The sequence below is a fragment of the Sciurus vulgaris genome (genome assembly GCF_902686455.1).
Source record: "Sciurus vulgaris genome assembly, chromosome: 13".
Taxonomy (NCBI): Eukaryota; Metazoa; Chordata; class Mammalia; order Rodentia; family Sciuridae; genus Sciurus; species Sciurus vulgaris.
In genome coordinates, this window is record NC_136474.1 from 46,941,345 (window position 1) to 46,967,781 (window position 26,437).

The following is a 26,437-nucleotide window of genomic DNA, read 5'->3' on the forward strand; positions in this document are numbered from 1 at the left end:
GTTTATGATTTGAAATTTACCATTATAAAGTTTTAAATTTTACAACTTAAAGAATATTTTGATTATATAAACACCTTTGAGGGAAGTTTGAAATCTTTGTTGGTTATGCTATTGAATCATGATATGTGGGGACTGAGGAATGTACCTCAAAGGTAATGAAGGCTTTGCCTAGCATGTACAGGGTTATCGTGAATTCAATCTCTAGCACCAGAGAGGCAAAAAGGAAGGGAAGAACTGATATGTCCTTATGATTTGTTGAAAAGAGACTTAATATGTTAAAACATGTCATGTGATTTCGAGTAAGGTAATATATTTTTAAGAGCCCATTCAGCTATAAGTAACAGAAAACCAAACTAAAACTGGGTTATGCTGTAGATATTTACTGGATGATATAAACTGAATCTTAAGTGTGTTTAGGGTTATAAAATATCTGAGCAATTCTTTGGAGGACCCAAGTTCCTTATGTCTTTTCTGCCCTCCCATTCTCAGTATATTGGTGTGTTCCCTTTGGTAGGTACTTGGATGTGTCCCTGGATGGCTGCCTCTCAGGTTTGGGCATATCATGTTTGTGAATGTAACATCTGTGGAAGAAAAATGGAAAAATGTATTTGTATCCAAAGTAAGGAAACCTCCTAGAAACCTGTCCTCATGGTTTCAATAAGCAAACTGACTCCCTGAGTGGCTGGAGTCAATCATTAGGTCTAGACAGGTACCAAGCCTTCCCTGAATTACTTGGCAAATGAAAGGAGGGTAAATAAAGTCAGGGTTCTTCTATCAAAAAATGGGGAGAATTATTGTTCAGTAACCAAGTATCTGTTGGATTAGATTACACTAAGACTGTGAAGGAGAGGATCAGTAAACTATGCAAAGAAATTATAGAAACCATCTTGATAATAAGTGTATGTTCTCACCTTTTGAAGCTGTTGCTTTCCAAAAATTCTCCGTATTTTTGTGGCCTAGTCATTACTTTATTTTTCAGTTTACTGTAATCTAGCCTGTATCTTCATAACATTAAGAAATGTTCCAGCTAGGTACAGTGCCACAGGCCTGTAATCCCAGCCAAGGCAAGAGGATCACATGTTTAAGACCAACCTAGGCAACTTAGTGAGACTGTCTAAAAATTAAAAGTGCTGGGGGTGTAGGTCAGTGATTAGCCACACTCCGCCCCCACCAGCTTCTATCTCTGTTGCACAGGGGGGCTAAACAAATGATGCTGGGACTTGAGGTGTGGCTCAGTGGTAAAACATTTACCTGTTTGGTCTCAGCTATTTTGGAGACCTGAATTTCATTCTCGGCTCCTTGAAAAAGAACACTGAAGTCCCCATTGGGATCCTAATTACTAATCAGCTAACCTTTTTAAAAATCAGTTTAAATGTCACTTCATTTGGTCTTTAAATACCTTGTAGTCATTTTCATCTGGAGAATCTGTCTCTTTATTCCCAGTTACTATTCTACTTAATTAGCATTTTGTTGAATTAGAAAGTACTTCAAATGAAAATAATTATTATTCCATTAACACATTAACATTTGTCACTATTTGTTCATATTTATATTAGGATAAATATTATAGTTGATGCTCTTTCCCACCCAGTTCATTTCACTGTCTTAGCTGATGATTATCTTTTTTCAATATGAATATATTACCATCTTTAATTGCTGCTTATTCCTTGTATGTAGGTATCCTCCAACATTGTGTTAATTTCTCACTTTCCTTTAAATCTGTACCTTGGGTGAGTTTTATTATCTTCAAAGGAGTTAAACTGTGAAAAATTTTTTTGTTTATTTTTCCCCTAGTTCCTCACCTTTTTCTGAGCTTTAAACTTATCAATCCTTCAGTAGACTTCACAGGCACCTACAATACACAGCTGGAAGTAAACTCCTTGCTCCAAAACAAAAAAAACCTATCCCTCTCCACTTGTTTCCTTTCATTTATGGTTTTTCATTCTATTTGGTTGAAACTACAGACTTTGAAGTCATTTATTATGCATGTATAAGAACTAAGTGTTCAATAAACTCTATTAAATGAATAAATGAACACTTTTTGTGTTTCCCCATATCCAGCTTATCATCTAAACTTATTTATTCTACCTATCATCTAACTCATTTTTCCTATCATAATTGACTGCTCCATGTTTCTACTTTTGTTTTTTTCTCACATGGGTCATCTTGACAATTTTCATACTAAGGTCTCTCTAAGTTGCCCAGGCTGGCCTCAAACTTGCAGTCCTCCTGCTTCATCCTCCAAAATAGCTGGAATTACAGGCAAGCACTGAGTGATGATGAATTTCTAAGGCAACCCATAAAAATCTGTTTAACTTACATTGTACCTGAAATTTTTAAAATGTGGCACAAGGCCCTAGGTTCAATCCCCAGCACCACAGAAACAAAAACAGAACAAACAAAAAAAAATGTGCATCGCATCCTACATTTATAAAAATGTTTCTTTTTTTTTTTTTCTTTTTTTGGTATTGGGGATTAGACCCAAGGATACTTTACCATTTAGCTGTATCCCCATTCCTTTTTATTTTTTATTTTAAGGTAGGATCTTGCTAAGTTGCTGAGGCTATCCTTGAATTTAGAATTGTCCTGTTTTAGCTTCCTGAGTCCCTGGTATTACTGGTGTGCACCACCATGCCTGCTCATTTCTAAATGAGAAGAGTAGCAGTAATAACTCTTATATGTTGATACAGGGATGATAGTGGAACTGGACTGAAAAATGGTCTGTCCTGAAGCTATTGAGGTAAAAGGATAGATGTGAGGTGTTGGGTCAAAGACTTGATTAAGAAGTGTCTAGAGTATGATTTAGGAGTATTAATGGAAGATGTAATATGGTGTGAAAAAAATGGTGTGGCTTTTGAAGGAACAGGACTTGAAGTTAGGAGTAGTACCTTGCAGTGAGGTTCTTAGATGAAGAAGCTAAGGATGAGGAAAATGAGAAAAGAAATGGAAGAAGTAGATAATTATAGTAACTTTTCTCTTGAATTGGCATGATATTCACAATCAGCCTGCTAGCAAATTAAAAATAAATTACAGTAATTGTAGGCTTTTACTCATGGTTTTTCTCTTTCTTTTCTTTTCTTTCCCTTTTTAACCAGTTACCTTTTATTGGTACTAATACTCAGGATATGAAAGGATTCATACATGAGACCATGATATCAGTTCTTCATAGGGGAGGCAGTCCCAATGAGGAGTACATACTATGCTCTCTATCCACACTGGCCCCTCTTTAGTGGTACTTGTATCACCACTTATGTTTGAGTTCCTTGTAAGAAAGGCAGTAGCTGAAAAACATGTACACTGCCAGCATCATGTTGACCCCAGCAATGTTCCCCTTCTTCACGTTGATGTACCTGTTGTAGTACTGGTAGTAACCTCTCTGAAATGCTCCCATAATGCCTTTAGGGGTGAAATCCCCCATCAATATCCAGCTTGGAAACTCCCCTAGTTTGACATCCATGAGTTTCTTCTCTTTCACTGGCACAACTGACTCCATCTTGGAGACCTGTAGTTTTTCCTTCTTAATACAACTGTTCTTTCAAAGTCTAACACTTAATATGTAGACTTTGCATGTAAATAATTTTGCAGTTTCACATGTTTCAGAGATATGTTTTGACTGTTGGTCAAAATTCACCTTCAGCCTTGAGTCAAAATTTTCCAATCTGATAAGCCAAAACAATGTAATCTTGTTTTAATTTTCATGCATTGATTGACCTTTCCTTTTCTTTGTGAATTGCCTCTTGATGGGATTTTCTATTTACCAGTGGGTTTGTTCTTTTCTTTTGTAAGAACTGTCTATATTAACAATGTCTGCCAACTTTTGTATATAAACATTTATGTGTATATTGAGAGCACAACAAAGAATATAAGCCGAATACAAAAATATTTTCCCTATTTCTCGTATCTTAAGCTTGGCTTAAGATTACCCTGCCTTGTGGATGTTACATCATCATACATATTTTTTTTGTTTTTTTAAGATTTCTACTTTTATGTTTTGCTTTTAAAAGACTCTTCCAATCCTAGTTTTATGAAACTGCTTAACCCTTTGGGTTTTTTCCTAATACTTTTAGTAGCAATTGCCTTTTATTATTTAGTTTATAATTTCTTCATAGTGTTTTCAGTATATATTTAGATTTCCAGATCCACTATGTTTTGATGTTTGTATTTAATTGTCACATTCTTTAGAATATATCCATTTAAAATAGTGATCTGAAAACCTTTCAGCTGTGAGTTTGAGACTTCTTATATTTTAATATTTATAGCAATATTTTAAATTAATATTACATAACTGAACTTATGAATGTTCAGCTCACCTGCTTCCTTCTGAATGTCATAGGATGGGAAAAACTACAAATAAGAACTACCTTTTTTAAAAAAAAAATTACTTTTAAAAACAAGTGAATTAATGAAATCTGTGTTAGTGCTTCTGCAATAATCGAATAGAATAATGCAGATTTTGCAATACTAGTAAACCTGTTACACACAAATCATGTCAATAGGCAATGTGGTGGGTAAAAGGTGAGTTAAACACAATTCTTGCTATTTAAGGAACATGTTGCCATTAATTTGGGGGTTTGTTGAGATTTAGGTGAGTAAGCAGAAAATAATACAAAATGGAATAGTGTCATACAAAAATCTTCCCCAAAATACATTAGTGGTTTTAAGGAAAAAGATATAAAGATGTTTGACATCATCATAAATAAGTTATAGGGCTGGGGTAATGGCTCATGGTAGAGCACTCACCTAGCATGTGTGAGGCACTGGGTTCAATTCTTAGCACCACATATAAATAAAGAAAATAAAGGTCCATCAACAACTAAAAATATATATATTAAAAATTAAAAAATAAATAAGTTGTAAGGAGATATATTTAACCTGACTTAAATATATAATGTATACATGTATCAAAACATTACATGGTGTACCCCATTAGTATCTACAATTTTAATGTCTGTATCAGCTACTTTTTTTAAAAATTTAAGATATTTTACCAATTATAGGGAAAGCCTGAATAGAAAAGTAGTGTTTGTAATCACCATCAGCCAATGGATAGGATTTTAACAGGTAGAGGTATGGGAGAGTATTTTAGACAGAGGCAGTTTTAGGAAGAAAAAAACTCCACAAAAATGAGAAAGCCCAGGGCATATGTATTGGGAAAAGTGTGTGTGTGTCTCTCTCTCTCTACACAGAAGCATGAGAAAATAGGTTAAAAAAAATTGGTTTGTCTATTGATGTGAAAGGGAAACAAATAGATCTTCCTTGGTCCTCGTGGTAGCCTCCATGGCCACATACAGCTATTGAGCCCTTGAAATGTGTCTAGTCCAAATTGAGATGTTTTACAAGTACAAAATATTTACTGAATTTCTTAGTATAAAAAATATAAAATGTCTCACTGAAAATTTGTACATCAGTTATGTTAAAATAATTATTTCAGAAACACTTATAGGGTAAAATAATATATATTATTAAAGTTAAATTTATATGCTTTTTTTGGGTACTTATTTAGTGTGACCACTAAAGAGTTTTAAATTATATATGTGGCTTACATTTGTAACTTTGATTATATTTCTGTTGCATAGTACTGATATAGATAGAAAGAATGAGAATATTTGCTAGTACCCAGTATGTGCCAAATTGTCTAGAACGTGTTAATTTTTGTAAACCGTATGAAGTACATAACACTTTTTCAAGTAACTTGGATGCAGAGAAGTTAAGCAACACACCTGAAATCCCTACTCCTAAATAGGAAACCACCATTCAAATGTAGGCCTTTCAGTCTTTAAAAACCCATTCATTTTCTCAAACACGGTAATATATTGTCATTGAACTATTAAAAGTGATTGAGTTGGAGAATGTTACGTTTGGAACAGAGATTTAGCAGAATTGTAATAAAGCTAAATGAGGGGGAGAGACTTCATTTTCAGCTGAATAGGGTATTTTGGTTTTTTGTTAACCCATCCCATCAAGTCCCAGGTTTTTAATTCTGCAAATATTCCAACAAAATTGACACAGGTGCATTAAAATAGGTTAGAAATCATAATCTAGAACCTACACATACTTTATTATCATTAAGAACAAAAATACAGATTGTCCTTTAAATAGGACCCTGGGCCAATATGGTATCTTTTACATATATACACCATCTTGTAAATAGGACAAATATGTTATCCTTTCACATATTACACAATATACAAAAAAGTTACTTTCATGGCCTGTTTAATAATTATTTTTGGTGTAAAGGAGCAAAACACTTCAAATAAAGGGTTAAATTACATTTTTAAAAATATGTTGTCAAGAATGGCGATTATCAAGAATACGAGCAACAACAGGTGTTGGCGAGGATGTGGGGAGAAAGGTACTTTCATACATTGCTGGTGGGGCTGCAAATTAGTGCAGCCACTCTGGAAAGCAGTGTGGAGATTCCTTAGAAAACTTGGAATGGACCCTCCATTTGACCCAGCTATCCCACTCCTTGGCCTATACCCAAAGGACTTAAAATCAGCATACTACAGAGATACAGCCACATCAATGTTCATAGCTGCTCAATTCACAATAGCCAGACTGTGGAACCAACCTAGATGCCCTTCAATTGATGAGTGGATAAAGAAGCTGTGGTATATATATACAATGGAATATTACTCAGCCATAAAGAATGATAAAATTATGGCATTTGCAGGCAAATGGATGAAATTGGAGAATATCATGCTAAGTGAGATAAGCCAATCTCAAAAAGCCAAAGGAAGAATGATATCGCTAATAAGTGGATGAGGACACATAATGGGGGGAGGGAGGGGTTAGTGTTAGGGTTAGAGTTAGGGTTAGGGAGGGGGGCAAGTATGAAGGAAGGAAGCTCTGTATAGAAGGAAAAGAGGGGTGGGAGGGGTGGCGGGAAGGGAAAAAATAACAGAATGAATCAAACAACATTACTCTGTAAATTTATGATTACACAAATGGTATGCCTTTATGCCATGTACAAACAGAGAAACAACATGTATCCCATTTGTTTACAATAAAATAAAAAAAAATGAAAAAAAAATATGTTGTCAGATTCACATGACATGGCTTGTTTTGACATTATCATCATTCTTGTCATTTGAAAATAATATGACTTCTCATGAAATCTGATATCTTGGACACTTGGCCTTGAAGTATTATGCTTTCTTCCTCCTGGTGTGTCTTAGTCAGTTTTTCATTGCTGTGACTAAATAATCTGACCAGCATAATTATAGAGGAGGAAAGGTTTATTTGAGGGCTCACGGTTTCAGAGGTTTAGTCCATAGAAGGCCCACTCCATTCCTTGGGCATGGTGGGAGAAGGTGGTAGAAGGAAGCAGCTTAAATCACGGAGACCAGGAAGCAGAGGGAGAAGACTCCACTCGCCAAATATAAATATATGTATATCCCAAAGCCCCATTTCTCACCTCCTCCAGCCACACCCTACCTTCCTCCAGTTACCATTCAGTTAATTCCATTAGTAATTAATTAATTGATTAGGTTAAGACTCTCAAAACCCAATCATTTCTCCTCTGAACCTTCTTACATTGTCTCACATGTGAACTTTCTGGGGACACCTCACATCCAAACCATAACATGGTGGTTTCTCATTGCATCATTTTAGCTATGCTGAAGTAGATATCTCTTGAAATCCAACAAATCTATGAGATCTTTTTTGTCATTCACAAATTTGTGAAAAATCCACAGATTTATGATACACATACCTATGAATAATACATCATTTATTCAAGTGAACAAAGGCCAATATTTTCACCTCTAATAGAAATGGACTATTTGGAAACCAACCAACCTATTTATCTACATCACCATTGAAATTGTTATAAATACCCACTACCTTTAATTGAGGTGCATTGGCTCTACTCTTTTTTTTTTTTTTTAATTGTCAAACTTTACCAAGCGATTTCAGTGTATTGTAGTTTGTTCCAACAATAACACATTATCTACCCATTTTACAATGAAAATTTCATAATTTGTATTGAATCTGTAATCATACGACCCTCCTATTTTTTCAACAGTGTTGTCGATTTCAGAGGACACTTGTTTGTCTGTTGTCCCTCACAGTGTCTATACCTTGGAATGGAGTATTTTGAAAGTGTGCCAACAAGTTCATAACCAGTGATTGTTTAAAAAAAGAAAAAAGTGTGATCGTAGATTCTACCACTTCAAGTATTTGTAGAACTATCTTATTCTCAAGCAAAAGATCATTGTCAGATGCTTTCTGAGCATTTTATATACAGTAAACACAAGTGCAACATGTTAGAGTGTGCCATGCAGCAAGGCAGCACTCTATATATTACCATGCAGTATACATTATCCCAGTGTCCTATTTACACGGCAGCTGTTTTCCTTACATTGATAATTTGAAATACAACACATTTCTACAACATGTGACAATCCAGTTCTAGAAAATACTTTTATGAATGTATTTCTTATATTACATATCATTTATTCATGTAATATTTTGTTCTCTTGAACACTTAGTGAAAGTTAACTTTTGCAGTAAAGTTTATGGCATTTCACAGTGGATTTTAAAATATTATCAAACAGTAATCATTCATCTATTAATTTTCTCAAAAGGACAGAACTCTAGAAACTACATTTATTTTAAAGTTACCATATGTGGTTTATTTTCTGCTCAATTTAAGTTTTTATAGTTGTCATATGTATGGGAAAATGGGACATAATTTAATACTGGTTTTTTTTCTGGGTAGCAGGCCTGGGAGGATGCTTTATTTAAAGTCATCTTTCCTATTATATTTTAAAAGTATGTCATATATTAACTACCTCTCAAAAATCTTGCCTTATTTCCTCTGTAGATTTGATAATGGGCTGCATTAAAAGTAAAGAAAACAAAAGTCCAGCTATTAAATACAGAACTGAAAACACTCCAGAGCCTGTCAGTACAAGTGTCAGCCATTATGGAACAGAACACACAGCAGTGACACCATCATCTTCAGCAAAAGGAACTTCAGTTAATTTTAGCAGTCTTTCTATAACACCATTTGGAGGATCCTCAGGGGTGACTCCTTTTGGAGGAGCATCTTCCTCATTCTCAGTGGTGCCAAGTTCATATCCTACTGGTTTAACAGGTGAGATTTAAATGGACAATTATGCTGCCTGTTTGAGAACGTAACCTTGGGCAATACATACTTACGGTCTGTGTGCTAAGAAAAATATCTTACTGGAGGACTTTAAAAAGATGTATGTGAAAATTCAAGTATCTAACAAAAGTTAAAGTCAATATATATATGGATATGGTTCTGGGAAATTCGGTGACAATCTGATAATGTTTGTGTGTACTGGGTTATACTTTTAATTCATTAATTCATTCAAATGATTATTAAGTAACTAATATGTGGCAGGCACTGGAAATATAAAGATTAAAAGCATACATTCCTCCTTCAAGACTCTTACAACTTCTTGGGATATAAAGTGCTATCTAGTGTTACAAGTATTACAGTGGTTAGTTAATAAATGTTAATTATTTGATAGTGCAGTCATGACAATGCAATGTTTCTATCTGATACTGTGATTTAAAAAAGAAAAATCCTGTGACTCAGAAAATTTAATGATTCTGCACCTGACCCCCTAAGCCACAGATTATAAACAAAAGAACTTGGATTAGATGTCCTACTCCAGGACTCCATTTTTACATTATCATATCCTTTCATATAACAGCAAGAAGTGATAGTTGACAGTCTTTCATGGAGACAATGTACTAAAAAAGTAGGTTTAAAAACTTTAAAAAGAGAGAAAATGAATTCTTACATGAGGGGATTCTATATTAAGATGCTTTTCCCTTGAAATAACGAAGCACAAATGGCTAAAAGAAAGATGAGCTTCAGGATTCACTTGTGGGGCAGTTCCATGATAACCAAGGACTTGGGTTTCTTTCATCTCTCTCCTTCAGGCTTCAGCCCTTAGAGTGTCTACTTTATCCTTAGGCATAAACAACTGCCAACATCAAATGGAGTAACATATGTTCTTATTAACAGTCAATTGAGGCAAAGGAGAAATCTCTTTCACAAGCATGGATTATAAATTTGTCTCCTTAGTTTGTTCACCTCTGAACTAATAATAGTGACTTAAGGACTGCCATACACTGATTTTGTTAGACAGCATTTGGAGAATAATGGGCATCACCATAATCACAATCCTAATTCCAGCCTTCTGACTGCAAATATTTCAGTAATCTATTACCATAATGATATTTCTCAGTCATTAGTAAAAAGTTTAAATTCTTTTCAGAATATATGTTTGGGAAAGATAATAATTTAAAATGATTAAAATAAATTTTGATATATTTGATTGGTTATTTTAAATTTTTACTGATGTGTATAGTGGGCATGGTGGTGCACACCTGTAATCCAAATAACCGTGTAGGCTGAGCAGGAGGATCACAAGTTTGAGGCCAACCTTGGCAATTTACAGAGACCCTCTCTCAAAGTTTAAAAAAAAAGACTGGGGATACAGCTCATTGGTAGAACACCCTAGGTACACTCTCCAGTACTGGGGAGAAAAAAAAAAATGTTTACTTATGTGAAATATTCTATTCACAGATGTTCATTTATTAACTCTGCAAAAAATGGGGAGTGTCTTTGCATACAGGTATAGAGAGGTGAGCAAGACAAACAAGGTTTCTCTCCTGATACAGTTTACCTAATGGTGGTGATTGAACAATAATTAGTGAATAAACAGCTAAACAAGATAATCAGTATTTCTTAATGCTATGAAGGAACTAACAAGTCTAATTGGTAAAGATGTAGTTGATCAGGGAAAGACTCCCCAAGAAGAAATCATTTAAACTGATATTTGATTGATGAGAATGACCTATCTGCAGAGCTGAGAGGAATTTCTTGGGAGAGGGAATAACAAACACAAAGTTCAAGAGGAACAAATGGACTGGGAAGTTTTAAGAACTAGTGGAAAGAATAATGTAGGCAGAGAGGAGAATTGTGTGATGTGATATTGAAATGTTAGGCTACCTCAATCACTTAGGACTGCAGAGGACCGCATAGACTGTAGTAAGGAGTTTGGATTTTTTTCAAAGATGGGAAGAAGCGACTCGAGAAGTTTAAGTAAAGGAGTTTACATGGTCAAATTTCCTTTATAAAAAACTCATTTTTGCTGTTTTGTGGAGAAGTAGATTAGGAGGGTAGTACTCAGTAGTCTCAGCAGTCCCAGTAAGAAATTACATGGATTGGGGTTTAGGGGGCAGCAGTGCAATTGAAAAATAGATAAACAAAATATTATAGCAGTAGAACTCATAGTATTAGCAATAGATTTGACTGGAGCACTACCTAAATTGATAGTAGTGCTGTTTGCCTAGATAGAGAGGATTTGGGTAAATAAAAGTTAGAGAAGTAAAATCAAGAGCTTCGTTTTGTACATAATGTTTTAAATGATTATTAGACATTCAGTGGTGATGTCAAAAAGCAGTTGATATATGATGAATGAGTTAATGTGTGTGAATGTATTCTTACCTTTGGTTTTCTGTTACTTTGTATTTAGAGATAATAGGTTTTATACTACTTTCTACATTTCACAACATTTTTGCTTAGTCTATAATTTTACTAACTGCCTTTCTTCCTACCATTTAAAAAAATATTGGTGGATGGATATAAACTAATCATTGTTTTTTGCCAGCTCAATGGAATTATAGTGAGTAAAATAAATACCGAAACTAAGAATATGTTGGGACAGCACTCAGTGATAAGAGCACTTGCCTCGCATGTGGGGTGTCCTGGGTTTGATCTCTAGTACTGCAAAAAATAAAACAGGATACAAAGTTTCAGGTGGAGTGAAGGAATAAGTTCAAGTCTTTGGTATAACCTAGTGACCACAGTTAATAACAATGTATTTAAATTTGCTAAGAGAGTTTTTAAGTTTTCTTGCCACAAAAAAAATGAGAAATATGTGAAGCAGTGCATATGTTAATTAGCTTGATTTAGCCATTTCACAATGTATACATGTTTCAAAACATTGTGTCATGTGTGATAAATATATATATAGTAACAAAGAATTATATATTATGGGAGTTTTAGCCTGAATACCTGCCTGAAATAATTTTAAAAACTTGACATGCCATGCATATTGTATACATCTGTTCTATTGTTCCTGGTTTTGCTTGCATATAATAGTTTGATTGTTCAGTGTGCTCATCTCAAGTATCTGCACATGTTGCTAAATATGAGTTATTTTTGGAATTTATACTATGTAATTAATATTGACCATGCCATTAAATTTCCAAGACAAACAACAATTTTATTTTAAAGTAAGTATATAATAAATTAATCTCACTAAAACTCACTACTAATGATTATAGAGGAAATGTTCACCCATTGTTTATAAGAAGTTGAGGAGATCATTGCTAATAGTCTACAGTGCTCCATTAGTGCTCTTCCTTCCTAAGAATTGGTTTGAATTTGACTGTCTTTTCAAACCAGAGATATTGCTTCAGAAATCAAAATTAAATTTGTTTCTCTGAGTCTATAGAATTTTAGAATATGTAAAATATAGTGATTTAATGGAGAGTCTTAAGAGAACCTCTCACTACCTTAAACTCCAGCTGCTTGAGAGCCCCAACTTTTAGAAGCCCCAGTCTTCTAAAAATAGATTCTGGAAACTAGAGAGAAAATTATATATACATAATTTTTTTTTTTTTTTTTTTTTTTTTTTTTTTGCTGGCAATCGTTTTTTATTTCTCTTTTGTGTCAGTTTATATAATTTATCCTGGTCTTTTTTTCCTTTGCTAGGTGGTGTTACTATATTTGTGGCCTTATATGATTATGAAGCTAGAACTACAGAAGATCTTTCATTTAAAAAGGGTGAAAGATTTCAAATAATTAACAATACGTAAGTGTTGTATTTTGAGAGGGAGAAATTTGGACAGACATTTGGTCTTTACTTTGAAACCTCTGAGCTAGTTGATGATCTGAAGATAAGCATGGCAGGGCATGGGTCTCTGATCCCTGGGCTTGGTTCCTTGAGACACATGACATAATACTACCTGTAGAAGTTACCACTTCTTCAAATTGTGCTGGTGATTCAGCCATAAGAGTGAAGACTTAAGAATGAAAAGTTACTGAGGGGACATATGCAAGTATATATATTTTAAATCTTTTATAAAAAAAATTCCGTGTTCCTATGTAAGTATCCAGATGATTTAAAGATCTGCTTTTCCTAAAAAACAAAGGCAAAAAGTTGAATAAGGAACTTTGTACTCCCAAATAGACCAAATTAAGTTGTTTTTTCCTTATGTGACTCTCAGACTTTCTGTCATTTAGTGATCCACATAGAAAATTCAGTGCTTGTTTTGGAAAACAAATCCCATAATTTCATTAGCAAGCATAAAAACCACTTGTAACTTCTTGAAATATATACTTATGGTCTCTTTGCTTCTAGTCATGTTTCCCTTCATCCTTGTTTCCATCTATTACCAGTCATTGTTCCAGAATGTAAAATATGTCTGCTTTAAAATCCTTCAATAGCCACTAGTAGCCATAAGTTAAAAGGAGAATATTAGTAGTCATCATTCATTGAGAATTTATTATGTGTTTCTTTAAACCCTTTCTTATTCTACCAGACATACTGAATTATGTGGAATTTTCTGAGTACACTGGAGTTTCTTGCCCTTTCCATTCCTTCACACATTCTTCACACATACACATTATTTTTCTGGAGTGACTGCTTGTTTCTCCATTCTCCTTCCTTTTTCTCTCTCTTCTTTCCTCCCTGGCTAAGTTCACATACCCTGCCATATTAAATGTTCCTATTAGGTGTTCACATAGAGCTCTGTGCAGACTTCAGTCACAGCTCCCATCAAACATTATAATTTATCACTTAGCTTGTCATTCTTTTAGAACAGTGGTTCTCAACCTGGAGCAAAATTACCCAGGAGATATTTGGCAATGGCTGAATATATTTTTCGTTGTCACCAGGGTGCTGCTACTGTCATCTAAGGAGTAGAGGCCAGTGGTATTGATGAACATCCTACTTTACACACAGCAAAGATTTATCAAACCCAAAGTGTCATTACTGCTGAGACTTAAAAACCTCTCTCTAGACTGAGTTCTTTAAGTGTAAGGACTGTCTTTTTACCTGTTTTCTACACATCCTGAATTACATCTATCACTCAGTAGGTATTCAGTTTAGATGAATCATGATTGCTTTAGCAGGATCAAATATGAGATTTGTATATTTAAACATACTTAATACATACTAGAAAACCAAAAACCAAATGTATGAGTTTATAAATATTTGAATTATCAAAGATTTTCCATTTCAATTTTAGAGTACAAAATCACTGAGCATTTACAAAATTTCAGTCTAAATAATACGTCTAATCTTGAGTAATGAATGCCATGTACATCATCCTTATTAGAGACTAATATTTGTTCTTTTCATATTATTTTTGGAAAAGTCAAGTTTATATGCTACAAACCACATATTCTCATATTCTGAATTGTGATTTAATTTGAGCCTTATTGAGTTATTTGTAGATGACATTTTTATAAATATACATTATTCTAGAAATTCAGTTTTTTATTACGGTTCATTGTTAATTGTTTTTCTATGGAGGTGTTCATGTCTCATCATTTTTTTCCTAAAATGACTAAAACAAAAACATTACAATTTCTTGTACTGTTAAAAAGAAAAGCATCAAAAAAAAAAAAGGGACTGCTGATATATGCTACAACATAAATTAACCTTGAGAAAAAAAAACATGCTGAGTGAAAGAAGCCAGTCACAAAAGACTACATAAATAATTTCATTTATATGAAATGCCCACAATAGGCATATCCATAGAGATGTAGTGGCTACCAGTAGTGGGAGGGGATGGACGTGACTGTTAATGGGTATTGGGGTTTCTTTTTGTGGTGGTAAAATGTTCTAAAATTTATTACTGTGATGGCTATACAACTCTATGAATATATTAAAAGTCACTAAATTGTATACCTTAAATTGGGGAGTATTATGGTATATAGATTATCTCAAACTGTTAAAAAAAAATTCAGCCAAAGATGAATAATTTTGAAAGATTTCTCTTCCAAACTACTTAGTTCAGTATAGTTTATTGTCTTAGATTGATGATCTGGAAATGAGCATGTTAAAAAAAAAAAAAAGATACTATAACTGAATTTTTAATGTGTGGTATCTTAGGGTTTTGTTTGTTGTTTAGTGTAGAAGTATGCATTTATGCTTTTACTTAAGTCTTAATTTTCTTAATTCATGTAACTTATTTTTTAAATGTTCTTTTGATTTTAATTCTTGATCATGTGAATGCACAGTAAAAAGTGAAAGTAAGACCTCTCATTTACTTCGGATAAGAAAACAGTGCAATATATTATACCTTGAGCAATAATCTGTCTACCTTGTGGTAATTGTTGTTTTATGTATTGCAGGGAAGGAGACTGGTGGGAAGCAAGATCAATTGCTACAGGAAAGAATGGTTACATCCCTAGCAATTATGTAGCACCTGCAGATTCCATTCAGGCAGAAGAGTATGGCAGTACTTCATATTTTATTAACTATTTTGATTTTAAAAATGTTATAATGTACATTTTGCTTAGCCACAATTTTACACACACACAATTACATACCAATTTTAATACAACTAATGTATCATTAATAGATGTTACTTGAGAATTCATAATTAATGATGTATTATTTGCTGAGAGCAATATCGTAAGTAAATCTTAATTAATCATACTGTTATGCCTAGTCTTTCTTTTAGTTTTCCACTTATTTTTTGAAATTATATAACCCTTTCTAATGCTCTGCAGACTTTCTTACTTTAAAAATTTACCTCAGAGAGTAGTATTGCATCAGTGTTTAACTTCTTGATTTAGGTACTTGCATTGTGGTTATGTAGGAGAGTATTCTTGTCTTCTACAATGCACACACTGAAGTATTTAAGATAATGATTCAGCATTTTGGCAACTTTCAATTGGTTCAAGGGAAAATGTGAACACATGCACACAACATATAGGGAAGGAGGGGGAGAGAGTAACAAAGTAAAATATTAACTTGGGAGTTCTACACTCTATTCTTTAAAAAGTTAAAAGTATCAGTGCCGTATTACTTTTAGGTCCAACTAGTTTATCTGGGATTCATAAATAATAACCTATTTTTCATATTACAACAGTTAACACAGTGTCTTACATATAGTAGGTATTCTATCAATACTTGTTTGCTTTTATTAATATTTGCCTCAATAACACTTCTTTTACTATAGCATTCGTTATTTTTGTCCTTTTTTCTTCTCCACTCTTCTATAAGTCCTTCCATAGCAGAGATTGTCATTTTTATTCATTAAATTTTATTAAATCAAACTCATGCAAAATTATAGAGTTCCTCATAATTTGGGTATGATATACTTGTTTCTTACCAATACAGGTGATCACATATTACCAGAGAAAAACTTCAGTTCTTCCTACCTATATCTCCCTATGTCACTGACAAGAAAAATCTTTTATTTGCTATCTTTCTCCATTTGCTATATCTGTGACTTCCAGGTAGAGTTCCAGTGACATGTTGAGTAATCAATACATGGAAATACTATCAGAGTATATTCTAACCAATATTTGTAAATTCTTATTTAATAAATACAAATTTATGCTTTACTATATCCTAAGTCATGTTCTGTGGCTATTCTTTGTCATCCTTCCTATCCCATTTCACTCTTATTTATACATGTTTATAATTTTTCTAACCTTCAAGTCTTTCCAGCTCAAAACATCATTAATTTTTTTCTAGATGGTATTTTGGCAAAATGGGGAGAAAAGATGCTGAAAGATTACTTTTGAATCCTGGCAATCAACGAGGTATATTCTTAGTAAGAGAAAGTGAAACCACTAAAGGTATGGTTATTATTATATTAATAAAAGTATAAAATTTTCTTGGGTGGTATTTTGAGAAAGATATAATAAGTGTTCATTCTCTGCCCCCAGGTGCTTATTCCCTTTCTATTCGTGATTGGGATGAAGTAAGGGGTGACAATGTGAAACACTACAAAATTAGGAAACTTGACAATGGTGGCTACTATATCACAACCAGAGCACAATTTGACACTCTGCAGAAATTGGTGAAACACTACACAGGTAAAATTTATTTCCTCATGCTCTCTTGCATGAAGTCAAAATACATATCTTCATCTCTTTTCAGGTTTAATACACTACTTTATATACAATATGTGCCCCCTAAATGTTAGTATTCTTGTGTTAATATGAGGAACAGGTAGTACTTAGTATCTGAATTGGGTTATTGGCTAGGGTGCTAAAATCAGATTGTCATTGAAAATTATATATCTTACTGGCACAGTGATTACCTTGAAGTTCCATTTTATAATGTGCAAATACATTATGAAAATAAATTAAAAACATAAAAGCAAATATTTATGGACACTAAGTAGCTAAAACTAAACATTTAACACAGAAAGCTATATCACATATCCTCTTGGATTACCTTCCCCTTTAGGGGTTGGATCTTCTAAGATTTCCTAGAATATAAACCCAGTGAAATTTGGTCTGAAGATACACATGTTTTCTTATCCTAGAAGATTAACCTGTAGCAACTACAGACATTCTTGTCTTTTAAAGATCTTTGAAAATATTCAGTTGTGCAGTCTTATGACTCAGAGTTTTTCATTATCAATTCATTATGTAAATACATCCAACTCTTTAAAATGATTAGTACTGGAGGAGGGAAGGTTTCCATGGTAATATCTTCTTCAATGACAGGTAGCTATAAACTTAGTCTACCAAGTCAACCAGCAATCTTGGCATCAATCAAACATGTTACCAAGCAGTGCCAACACACAATTGCCCTTTTTAGAATTCGAGTTTGTGTGGTTGCTTGATGGGAATGGGAGGAAACATGTCTCGTTTACAATAAGAAAGATTATATAAGGAGGATGCACAACCAAACCATTGTGAATCTGGAGTTCCCTGCCTTTGTGACTACCTTATTGAAAATTCAGCCCACTAAGTGAACTTCTTCCCTGATTTCAGTGTCTTACAAATTGGTGCTTATTAGATATAAAAATTAATGCTGGGCTCAGTGGCGCATACCTGTAATCCCAGTGATTTGGGAGGCTGAGGCAGGAGGATTGCAAGTTCAAAGCCAGCCTCAGCAATTTAGCTCAGCCCTAAGCAACTTAGCAAGATCCTGTTTCAAAATTTAAAAAGCCTGGGGATGTGACTCAGTGGTAAAGTGCCTGTGGTACCAAAAAGGAAAAACCAAAACAAAGCAAAAAGAAATAACATTCTCTTTGGGATTAAATAAATCCCAGTAGTCAAAAGCAGAACTTTGAAGGTAGACAGACCTGACTTTGAATCCCATCACTTACTAACTGTGGGATGTTGGGAAAGTTTACTAAATTTCCCGAGCCTCATTTTTTATTAGAGAGTTATAAAAAGCCAAATTAACACAAGAACTAGAGCATAAGTATTCAGTAAACAGTAACATAAAAATATATTTAACAAAATGTTTCATTTGTTTTTTTTTAATTATTTTTAGTTGTTGATGGACCACTAAAGGTATGGTTATTATTATATTAATAAAAGTATAAAATTTTCTTGGGTGGTATTTTGGGAAAGATATAATGTGTTCATTCTCTGCCCCCCAGGTGCTTATTCCCTTTCTATTCGTGATTGGGATGAAGTATACACACACACACACACACACACACACACACACACACGCAGTACTGAGAATCGAACCCAGTACCCTAGGCAAGCACTCTACCACTAAGCTACAACCCCAGCCCAAAATGTTTAATTTCTTATGCACGATTTTTGTTTTGCTTCTTATAGACAACTTTCTTTTTGTTTTTAAAGGTAAAATTGATGACATTTAGTTTTTCTACAATTTATAAAACTTTTTAAAGCATTTATATACTCTATATGTACCTTAATTTTTGTATATAATTCATTTTACAGTGTAGTTTTATTCATTTATCTAGAACATGCTGATGGTTTATGCCACAAATTAACAACTGTGTGTCCAACTGTGAAACCCCAGACTCAAGGTCTAGCAAAGGATGCTTGGGAAATCCCTCGAGAATCTTTGCGACTAGAGGTTAAATTAGGACAAGGATGTTTTGGTGAAGTATGGATGGGTAAGAAGCCTGAATTTTTGGTTTTTGTCAATTTTTGGCCACAGATTAAAGTGACACTGTTTATTACAAAAAATATGTATATGTGTGTTAAATGTTTAAGATAACTGCTGTTCATTGAAATTTGTTTTAAAATCCCTTAAAATATTGATTAAAATAGTAAGAGGTATTTTTTTTTCTCTAGGAACATGGAATGGAACCACAAAAGTAGCAATCAAAACATTAAAACCAGGTACAATGATGCCAGAAGCTTTTCTTCAAGAAGCTCAGATAATGAAAAAGTTAAGGCATGATAAACTTGTTCCACTATATGCTGTTGTTTCTGAAGAACCAATTTACATTGTCACTGAATTTATGTCAAAAGGTATGTATATACTAGTATCTCTTAGAATATTCATGTTGGTTACTTCTTTAAAAAAATAATTCTTCATTTTGGTTTTTATACATACAGTTTTTTGTATAATACTTTCTAATTTATGATTATTTGGGGGGGCATTTGAAAAGAAATGGGACATTTTAGTGTTTTTTGTTGTCTTTTACTTGTCTGGGGATTGAACTCAGGAGTGCTCTACCACTAAAATTATATCCCCAACCTCCCCACTGTTTTTTCCTTTTCTTTCTTTTCTTTTCTTTTTTTTTTAATTTTTCTAATTTTTTATTGAGACAAGGTCTCACTAAGTTGTCAAACTGGCCTCAAACTTGACATCTTTCTGCCTCAGCCTCCCAAGTTGCTAGGATTACAGGCATGTGCCACCATGCCCATCAAAATGTGACACTTTGTTCAGTGAAATTGTGCTTAGACCCTGTTATTCTAGAGGATTTTACAAACTTTAAAAGGAGAATTAGGCAGGCTGAGTTTATTTTGAAAGTAGTTTTGACTAAAGGAAATGAAATAACCAGGGAAGTGAACAAACTGAATTAAACAGGGAATTAACAGGGAAGTATACAAACTGAATTAAAATGATAAAATCATTTAATATCATTTAGGCAGTACTAAAGCAAAAAAAAAAAGGTGCGGGAAATTTGTTTCAATGTAAATATAGTCTGTATACTCAGGACTCCTAGAAGCTTCTTTTCGCCCCTTCTGTCAACTACAGCTTCTCCATCTCTCAAACACAGCACAATTGAGATCTTCAGTAACAGAGCTAGTTAGGGCCAGGAGAAAAAGAAAGTTGTGCTTTAGAGAGGGACCAGTAAGTCTGCAAGCATGCTTACTGGCTCAGTTTTTACCCATTTTGAATTCGATCTATTTTTTTAAGTTATTTCATTTTTTTACTCTCTTAAATCAGACTAAATAAAGGCATGGTATGTCACCCTCTCCAGTAGTTTACCTTGACCAATGATATAGTTCCCTCTAGTGGTAACAGGGCCAGCTACAAGCTACACATTTGCTATAGGAATTTATTTTTTCCCTCAAAAGGGACTGAAACCAATTGACATAGCCTATTAAGTGCTATAGCCCCATAATTCAAGGCTCTCTTTGGAAAGAATTTCTACTGTAAACAGCTTCTAAGTATACCTTTTCAAAGAGTACTCTGGTAGAGCTAGAAGAGAAACAAGAAAGGGACAAAGAGGAAATTTAAATCAAGACATTGCTAGCGTGAGAGATATAATGGAAGTAAAGCTAATGGTCCATTTAACTCTGTGTATTATTTTCAGAATTATTTAATTGGGAGAACATGGTAGAATTTGTGCTGTCAGATCACTAATTTAGGATTATTTTTTAGATGAGAGGTTAAGAATACAAGATAACAAAAGTCCTTTCGAGTTTTAAAACTTAGTAATTCCCCATTTTGGTTTTTAGTTTAGCAGTTGGCCCCTATAATACATCCAAGCTCATTGCCTTATGTGTTCCAGCATAAGCCCCCTGTTTTGTACAGATAGATTTTTCATTCCTTGTTTCCATGATTGCTTTTGTGCTATGGATCAAGCCAAGCACTTCAAACATTCTAAGCATATGCTCTACCACTGAACTATACTTCCAGCCCTAACTATGACTTTTGTTCTTGTTATTTTATTCACCTGGAATTTGGTTTCCCTATTTTCCTAGCCAGTTCACCAGCTATACTTACCTGATAGTAGCCAATCCATGGCCAAATGTTACATGTGGTTGTCTCCTTTAACTTGGAGCCATTCCCCTGACTTTGTCTTTCACAGCATTGTCATTTAAGAAAACAATCCAATTTTATGTTTTTTGTTGTTGTTTTTTGGGTGCTGGGGATCGAACCCAGGGCCTTGTGCTTACAAGGCAAGCACTCTACCAACTGAGCTATCTCCCCAGCCCCCAATTTTATGTTTTATAAAATAAACCTTAATTTGAATTTGTCTGATGGTTTCTCTTGATTAAATTCAAGCATGTGATATGTATTCACTAGTAATAGGAGGACAGCAGACTTTTCTTCCTGCCTTTTCACTTTGCTGTATTCATACTATTTTGCTATTCCATGGTACTTTCTTAAAATTAAGAGACATTGTTCAGGCCAGCACTTCCACATCAGCTTATTTAGCTGCCTTTATTTAGTTTTAATCACCCCAGGATATTCCCAAATATCTGAATTCTTGATTCAGATAGACTTAAAATTATATATCTTTTGATATAAAAGATATTTTGATCTTGATCAAAGCAGGAAAGAATGATTCTAATCTGATGACATTTTCTGTTGGGAAAGGGAAAATGGTATATCTTTCCTTTTTTCATGTGTTATCAAGAGATAATAAATTTCAGTTTAGGGATCACTTCTAGAATCTTTGAGATAATTATTCAGAAATTCCAAAACCACAAAAGTAATCTTTTTGTTTTCTAAATGAAATATCGAGTAGTTTTGTTAAGAGTTTGGTGATTTGGGGGTAGAGGAATATTTATTTCAATTTCAATGTAAGATTTGCTTAATTTACATGAATATTTCGCTGTCTCTTACAGGAAGTTTATTAGATTTCCTTAAGGAAGGAGATGGAAAATATTTGAAGCTTCCACAACTGGTTGATATGGCTGCTCAGGTATTTGCATATAATTGTATCAATTTGAATTAAAAATTAATGTTTAAAATGTAGAATAATCTTACCCAAATAAAATGGTTTATGTAGAGAAGTAAAGGAATTAGAAGGAGCATTGGAGATAATCCAGTGTGAGGTCCTAGTATTAGAAATAATGTAGTATCTGAAGACCAGAGGTATCTAAAATTCACATAACATGTTCATAGCAGTACCAATATTAGAGCTAGATATAGAACTCTCAGTTCAGTGCTATTGCATATATGACCTTTTAGGAAGTGTTTTCACAAATATAAATCTATATGTATTTGTATTTCAACAGATAAATTTAAGAAATTAAAATGGCCAGGCATGGTAGCTCATGCCTGAAATCCCAGTAACTTCCAAGGCTGAGGCAGGAAGATTACAAGTTCAGGGTCGGTCTCAAGCAATTTAGTGAAACTCAAAATGAAAAAAGGGCTTAGGGATGTAGCTCAGTGGTAAACTGCCCCGGGTTCAATCTCCAGTACCAAAAAAAAAAAAAAAAAAAAAAAAGCAAGAAAAGTAAAATGGATGAGTATTCTTCCAAAGAAAATATTAGAAATCTTAAGTGTTTGCTGAATTTTTTTTATTTACTGTGGTCCTGAACAAGAATTAAGATAATATAAGAATGAGTCTTTTTAGGCGAGGTGGAGTGGTGCACACTATAATCCCAGTGACTCAAGAGACTGAGGCAGGAGGATCACAAGTTTAAAGCCAGCCTCAACAACTTAGCAAGACCCAGTGTCAATATAAAAAATAAATAAAAAGAACTGGGGATATAGCTCAGTGGTTAATATGCACTCCTGAGTTCAATCCTTGGTACCAAAAAAAAAAAAAGAATCTTTTTTTACTCCTGAATTTTTTGTTTTCAAGTGTAAATTTTCTATTTTAGGTGTGTTATAGGTGTTTGAGGAGCCTTTTATTGAACTCAATTGACATACTGGTTTTGCAGCTTTTACTTCTCAGTGAGCTTCCACATGGCCACAGAATCTGGCAGTTTAGAGGAACTTAATACAGAGGAGCTATATATATATAACACAGGCATATGCCAGGCCATGAGGTAAAAACTCCTAGGTGCTCTGGTAGTGTCTGAGCCTTTTTTCTTTTTTTTAAGCCAGGTACATATTTTAGGTTTTGGGAACCACATACAATCTCTGTCAGACCTCATCCTCCTCTTTTTTATAACCATTTAAAAATGTAAAAACCATTTTTAGTTCTCAGGCAATACAAAAACAGGCCACCTTATCCTGCAAGCTCAGGTTTGCTGTTCTCCACCTCAGTGCTTAATACCAGGACATCTTAGGTTGTGCCAGATGTGGGCTTTGATAGACTTCTGTCCAGAAGTTCTAAATAACTCTGTGACTTATCTCCCAACCACAGTCAGGAAGACATTAGGACATTAAGCTGCTAATGGTTACTAGATATACTAGGTGGCTGAAAAGCTTTAAAATAGGTGTTAGGGTTTTTTTGTTTTGGTTTGGTTTTTTTTGGTGGTGCTGGGGATGTGTCCATTTTTCGAAAACTGAAGTTAGTCTGCCTTTTTATTACAGTGTTTCTATTTTTCCTCTTATCTCCTCCTAACAATGCCTGTTACTATCATCTCCTTTTGAGATATATGATTTTTCAGTGATCTGTTAAAACATTAACCAGAATTGTCTTCTCCCTGGTTCCCTCTGCATCATGTTTTGTATGTGCCTGTTTTTTTTCTTCCAAGATTGCCGATGGTATGGCATATATTGAAAGAATGAACTATATTCACCGAGATCTTCGGGCTGCTAATATTCTTGTAGGAGAAAATCTTGTGTGTAAAATAGCAGATTTTGGTTTAGCAAGGTTAATTGAAGACAATGAATACACGGCAAGACAAGGTAAAATTACTTTTATTTAAATGCTTGTAACCTAATGTCCTATGTTTTTTCTCACTTAACATACTTCAGTATATAGGATTTTGTAGAGTAAGAATAATTCTAGGTCCTCTCAGAAGAGTCACAAAAACATTGATTTTATTCATAAAATTATATGTAATAAATACTACTGTGATTTTTTTGATAGTTATTTCCTGCAAGGAAGGACTTAGCTAGGTATTATTTGCATTTAAAGTATAGTTAATAATAGCTTTTTTACATCCTTTAGCACATCAACAAATAAATGTTTTTTAATTTCATTTTTTAAACAAACTTCATGAATTGTGGAACTCTTGCCTTAGATCAGAGGTTCTCAATTAGAGACAATAGCTCCCTAGCCAGGAGACATCCAACAATGTCTAGAGACATTTTTGGCTGTTATAATGTGGAGGCTGCTATTGACATCCAGTGGGTAGAGGCCAGGCATACTGCTAAACATCTTGTACTGCACAGGGTCCCTGACCCCCACATCCAGCAACAGCAACAAAGAACTATCATATCAGGCCAAAGTGGTTAGTATTGCCAAGGGTAAGAAACACTGATTCGACCACACTTGCTTTTCAGCCTCCATCCCTTTGTGCAGTTATGTCCAGCTGGAATGTCTCTCTATTTTTCTGTAATCTTTTTGTATAAAATCCTAACCATTTGTTTAATAAAGGCTTACTTTAACTTTCACTTTTTAAATAAAACCTTGTTATTGTGCCAGTGAAAACTGATCTTCTCTTTGTCAGACAATCTAAAGAGCTTATTTTATACCATTATATACATATATGTGTAAATAACTTCAAGACACCTATAATCTTATTAACATTATAAGTGTATAAATTCATGTTTTTATGTACACATATTGACTAGTATAATGCCTATGCATAAAAGAATACACTAAATATTTGAGGAAATTAATGTGGGCTTTTAAGAGTGATGGCACAATAAAATTTTTCCAGAACTGTATTGTAAAATTGAAAAGAAACTATGGTTGAAAACCAGTAGCCATTAGAATCCAATAAAATATGCCCTAATCAGCACAATTTAGAAGAACTGCTGGGAGCCAGACTGAACTTAAAAGTTATAGATTTTATGATCCATATTTTTGGCCTACTAGAGCCTCTACCTCTGTTTTCTTGAATGATGGTCTGTTCCACCAACTTTCTTTTTTTAATCATTTAATGTCCTATAAGGAAGAAATGTGATTCATTTTAATATAAATTTTAAAATTAAGGACTTTCCCATATATATTCTTTTGTTGGAAGAATTTGACACTGATGATGTATATAGTAAGGCTAGTCAAAGGTTTGGCATTGCTTATACTATATTTATACAAATAGATTTTTAATAAACAGTTAAATGAGATCGCCAATATGGTTTTAGGTGCAAAATTTCCAATCAAATGGACTGCTCCTGAAGCTGCACTTTATGGTCGATTTACAATAAAGTCTGATGTGTGGTCATTTGGAATTCTACAGACAGAATTGGTAACTAAGGGGAGAGTGCCATATCCAGGTAAGTTTGCATTTTATTAGCTCTTGGTTATCCCATCGGTGACTTTTTTTTTTTTAAACCTAGGATTAAACTCAGTGGTGCTTAACCACTGAGCCACATCCCCAGCCCTTTTATTTTTTATTTTGAGACAGAATCTCCCTAAGTCACTTACTGCCTCAGCCTTCCAGACCTCTTAGATTATAGGCATGTGCCATCATGCTAGCCCATCAGTGATTTTTAACGGTTTATTAGGAGCTGAAACATGAAGGGAGGGGCTTTATTTCTCCTTTTCCAGTCTCCTTCTCTTTATTTAGGCATTGGATAGACAGCAGCCAATAAGAGCCACAATCCTGAGGTGGGGTAGGGGAGATGTTCCTGATGTTAATCTCAGCTTTCTCCTTAGGATGTTTTCCAAAAGGGCCCATTATCCATACTATTCTCTTAGATTAGAAGCATATCACAAACATCCTACTACCACTCCCCACCAAGTAACTGTTCTTTTCTATTAGTGTGATTGGTATATTTTTGTAATATATATTTGCCCTGTCTTCCTCTCAAAAATAAGACATTTATATAGCTTTTGGGGTAAGAAGAAATATTAGCCTACTTGAAATTCAGCTACAATTAAATTATTTGTTTAGTCTGTTACCTCTCAAACTTTTCTACTGAAGTATTCTAATAGTTGAGGAAAGTGAAAGCATATAAAATGCATTCCAGGAAAAACTGCTGTGCCAATCCTATGGGTTTTACGTATATATTCCTCCTCCCTAATACCTCCTATTTTAGATCTAATGCCATCAAATTTTACCTCCCACTTTTCCCTTTTTGCCATTATTCGCTGATACCATTCAAGTTCTCCTCATTTAACACTGACTCCCTATCACTCTTTCCAATAAGACTCCATTCCTGCCTTA

At 33.9% G+C, this 26,437-nt stretch overlaps 1 protein-coding gene across 1 annotated transcript in view; it reads left to right on the forward strand.

Annotated features, from left to right (window-relative positions):
* YES1 (YES proto-oncogene 1, Src family tyrosine kinase) overlaps positions 1-26,437 on the forward strand; it is a 70,658-nt gene that overhangs the window by 33,066 nt on the left and 11,155 nt on the right. Inside the window, exons 2-11 of the mRNA XM_079108347.1 lie at positions 8,828-9,100; positions 12,767-12,866; positions 15,416-15,514; positions 16,770-16,873; positions 16,964-17,113; positions 18,976-19,131; positions 19,313-19,492; positions 22,049-22,125; positions 23,855-24,008; positions 25,413-25,544. Coding sequence (XP_078964473.1) covers positions 8,836-9,100; positions 12,767-12,866; positions 15,416-15,514; positions 16,770-16,873; positions 16,964-17,113; positions 18,976-19,131; positions 19,313-19,492; positions 22,049-22,125; positions 23,855-24,008; positions 25,413-25,544 — 1,417 coding nt within the window. The 5' untranslated portion in view covers positions 8,828-8,835. The remainder of the gene's footprint in view (positions 1-8,827; positions 9,101-12,766; positions 12,867-15,415; positions 15,515-16,769; positions 16,874-16,963; positions 17,114-18,975; positions 19,132-19,312; positions 19,493-22,048; positions 22,126-23,854; positions 24,009-25,412; positions 25,545-26,437) is intronic.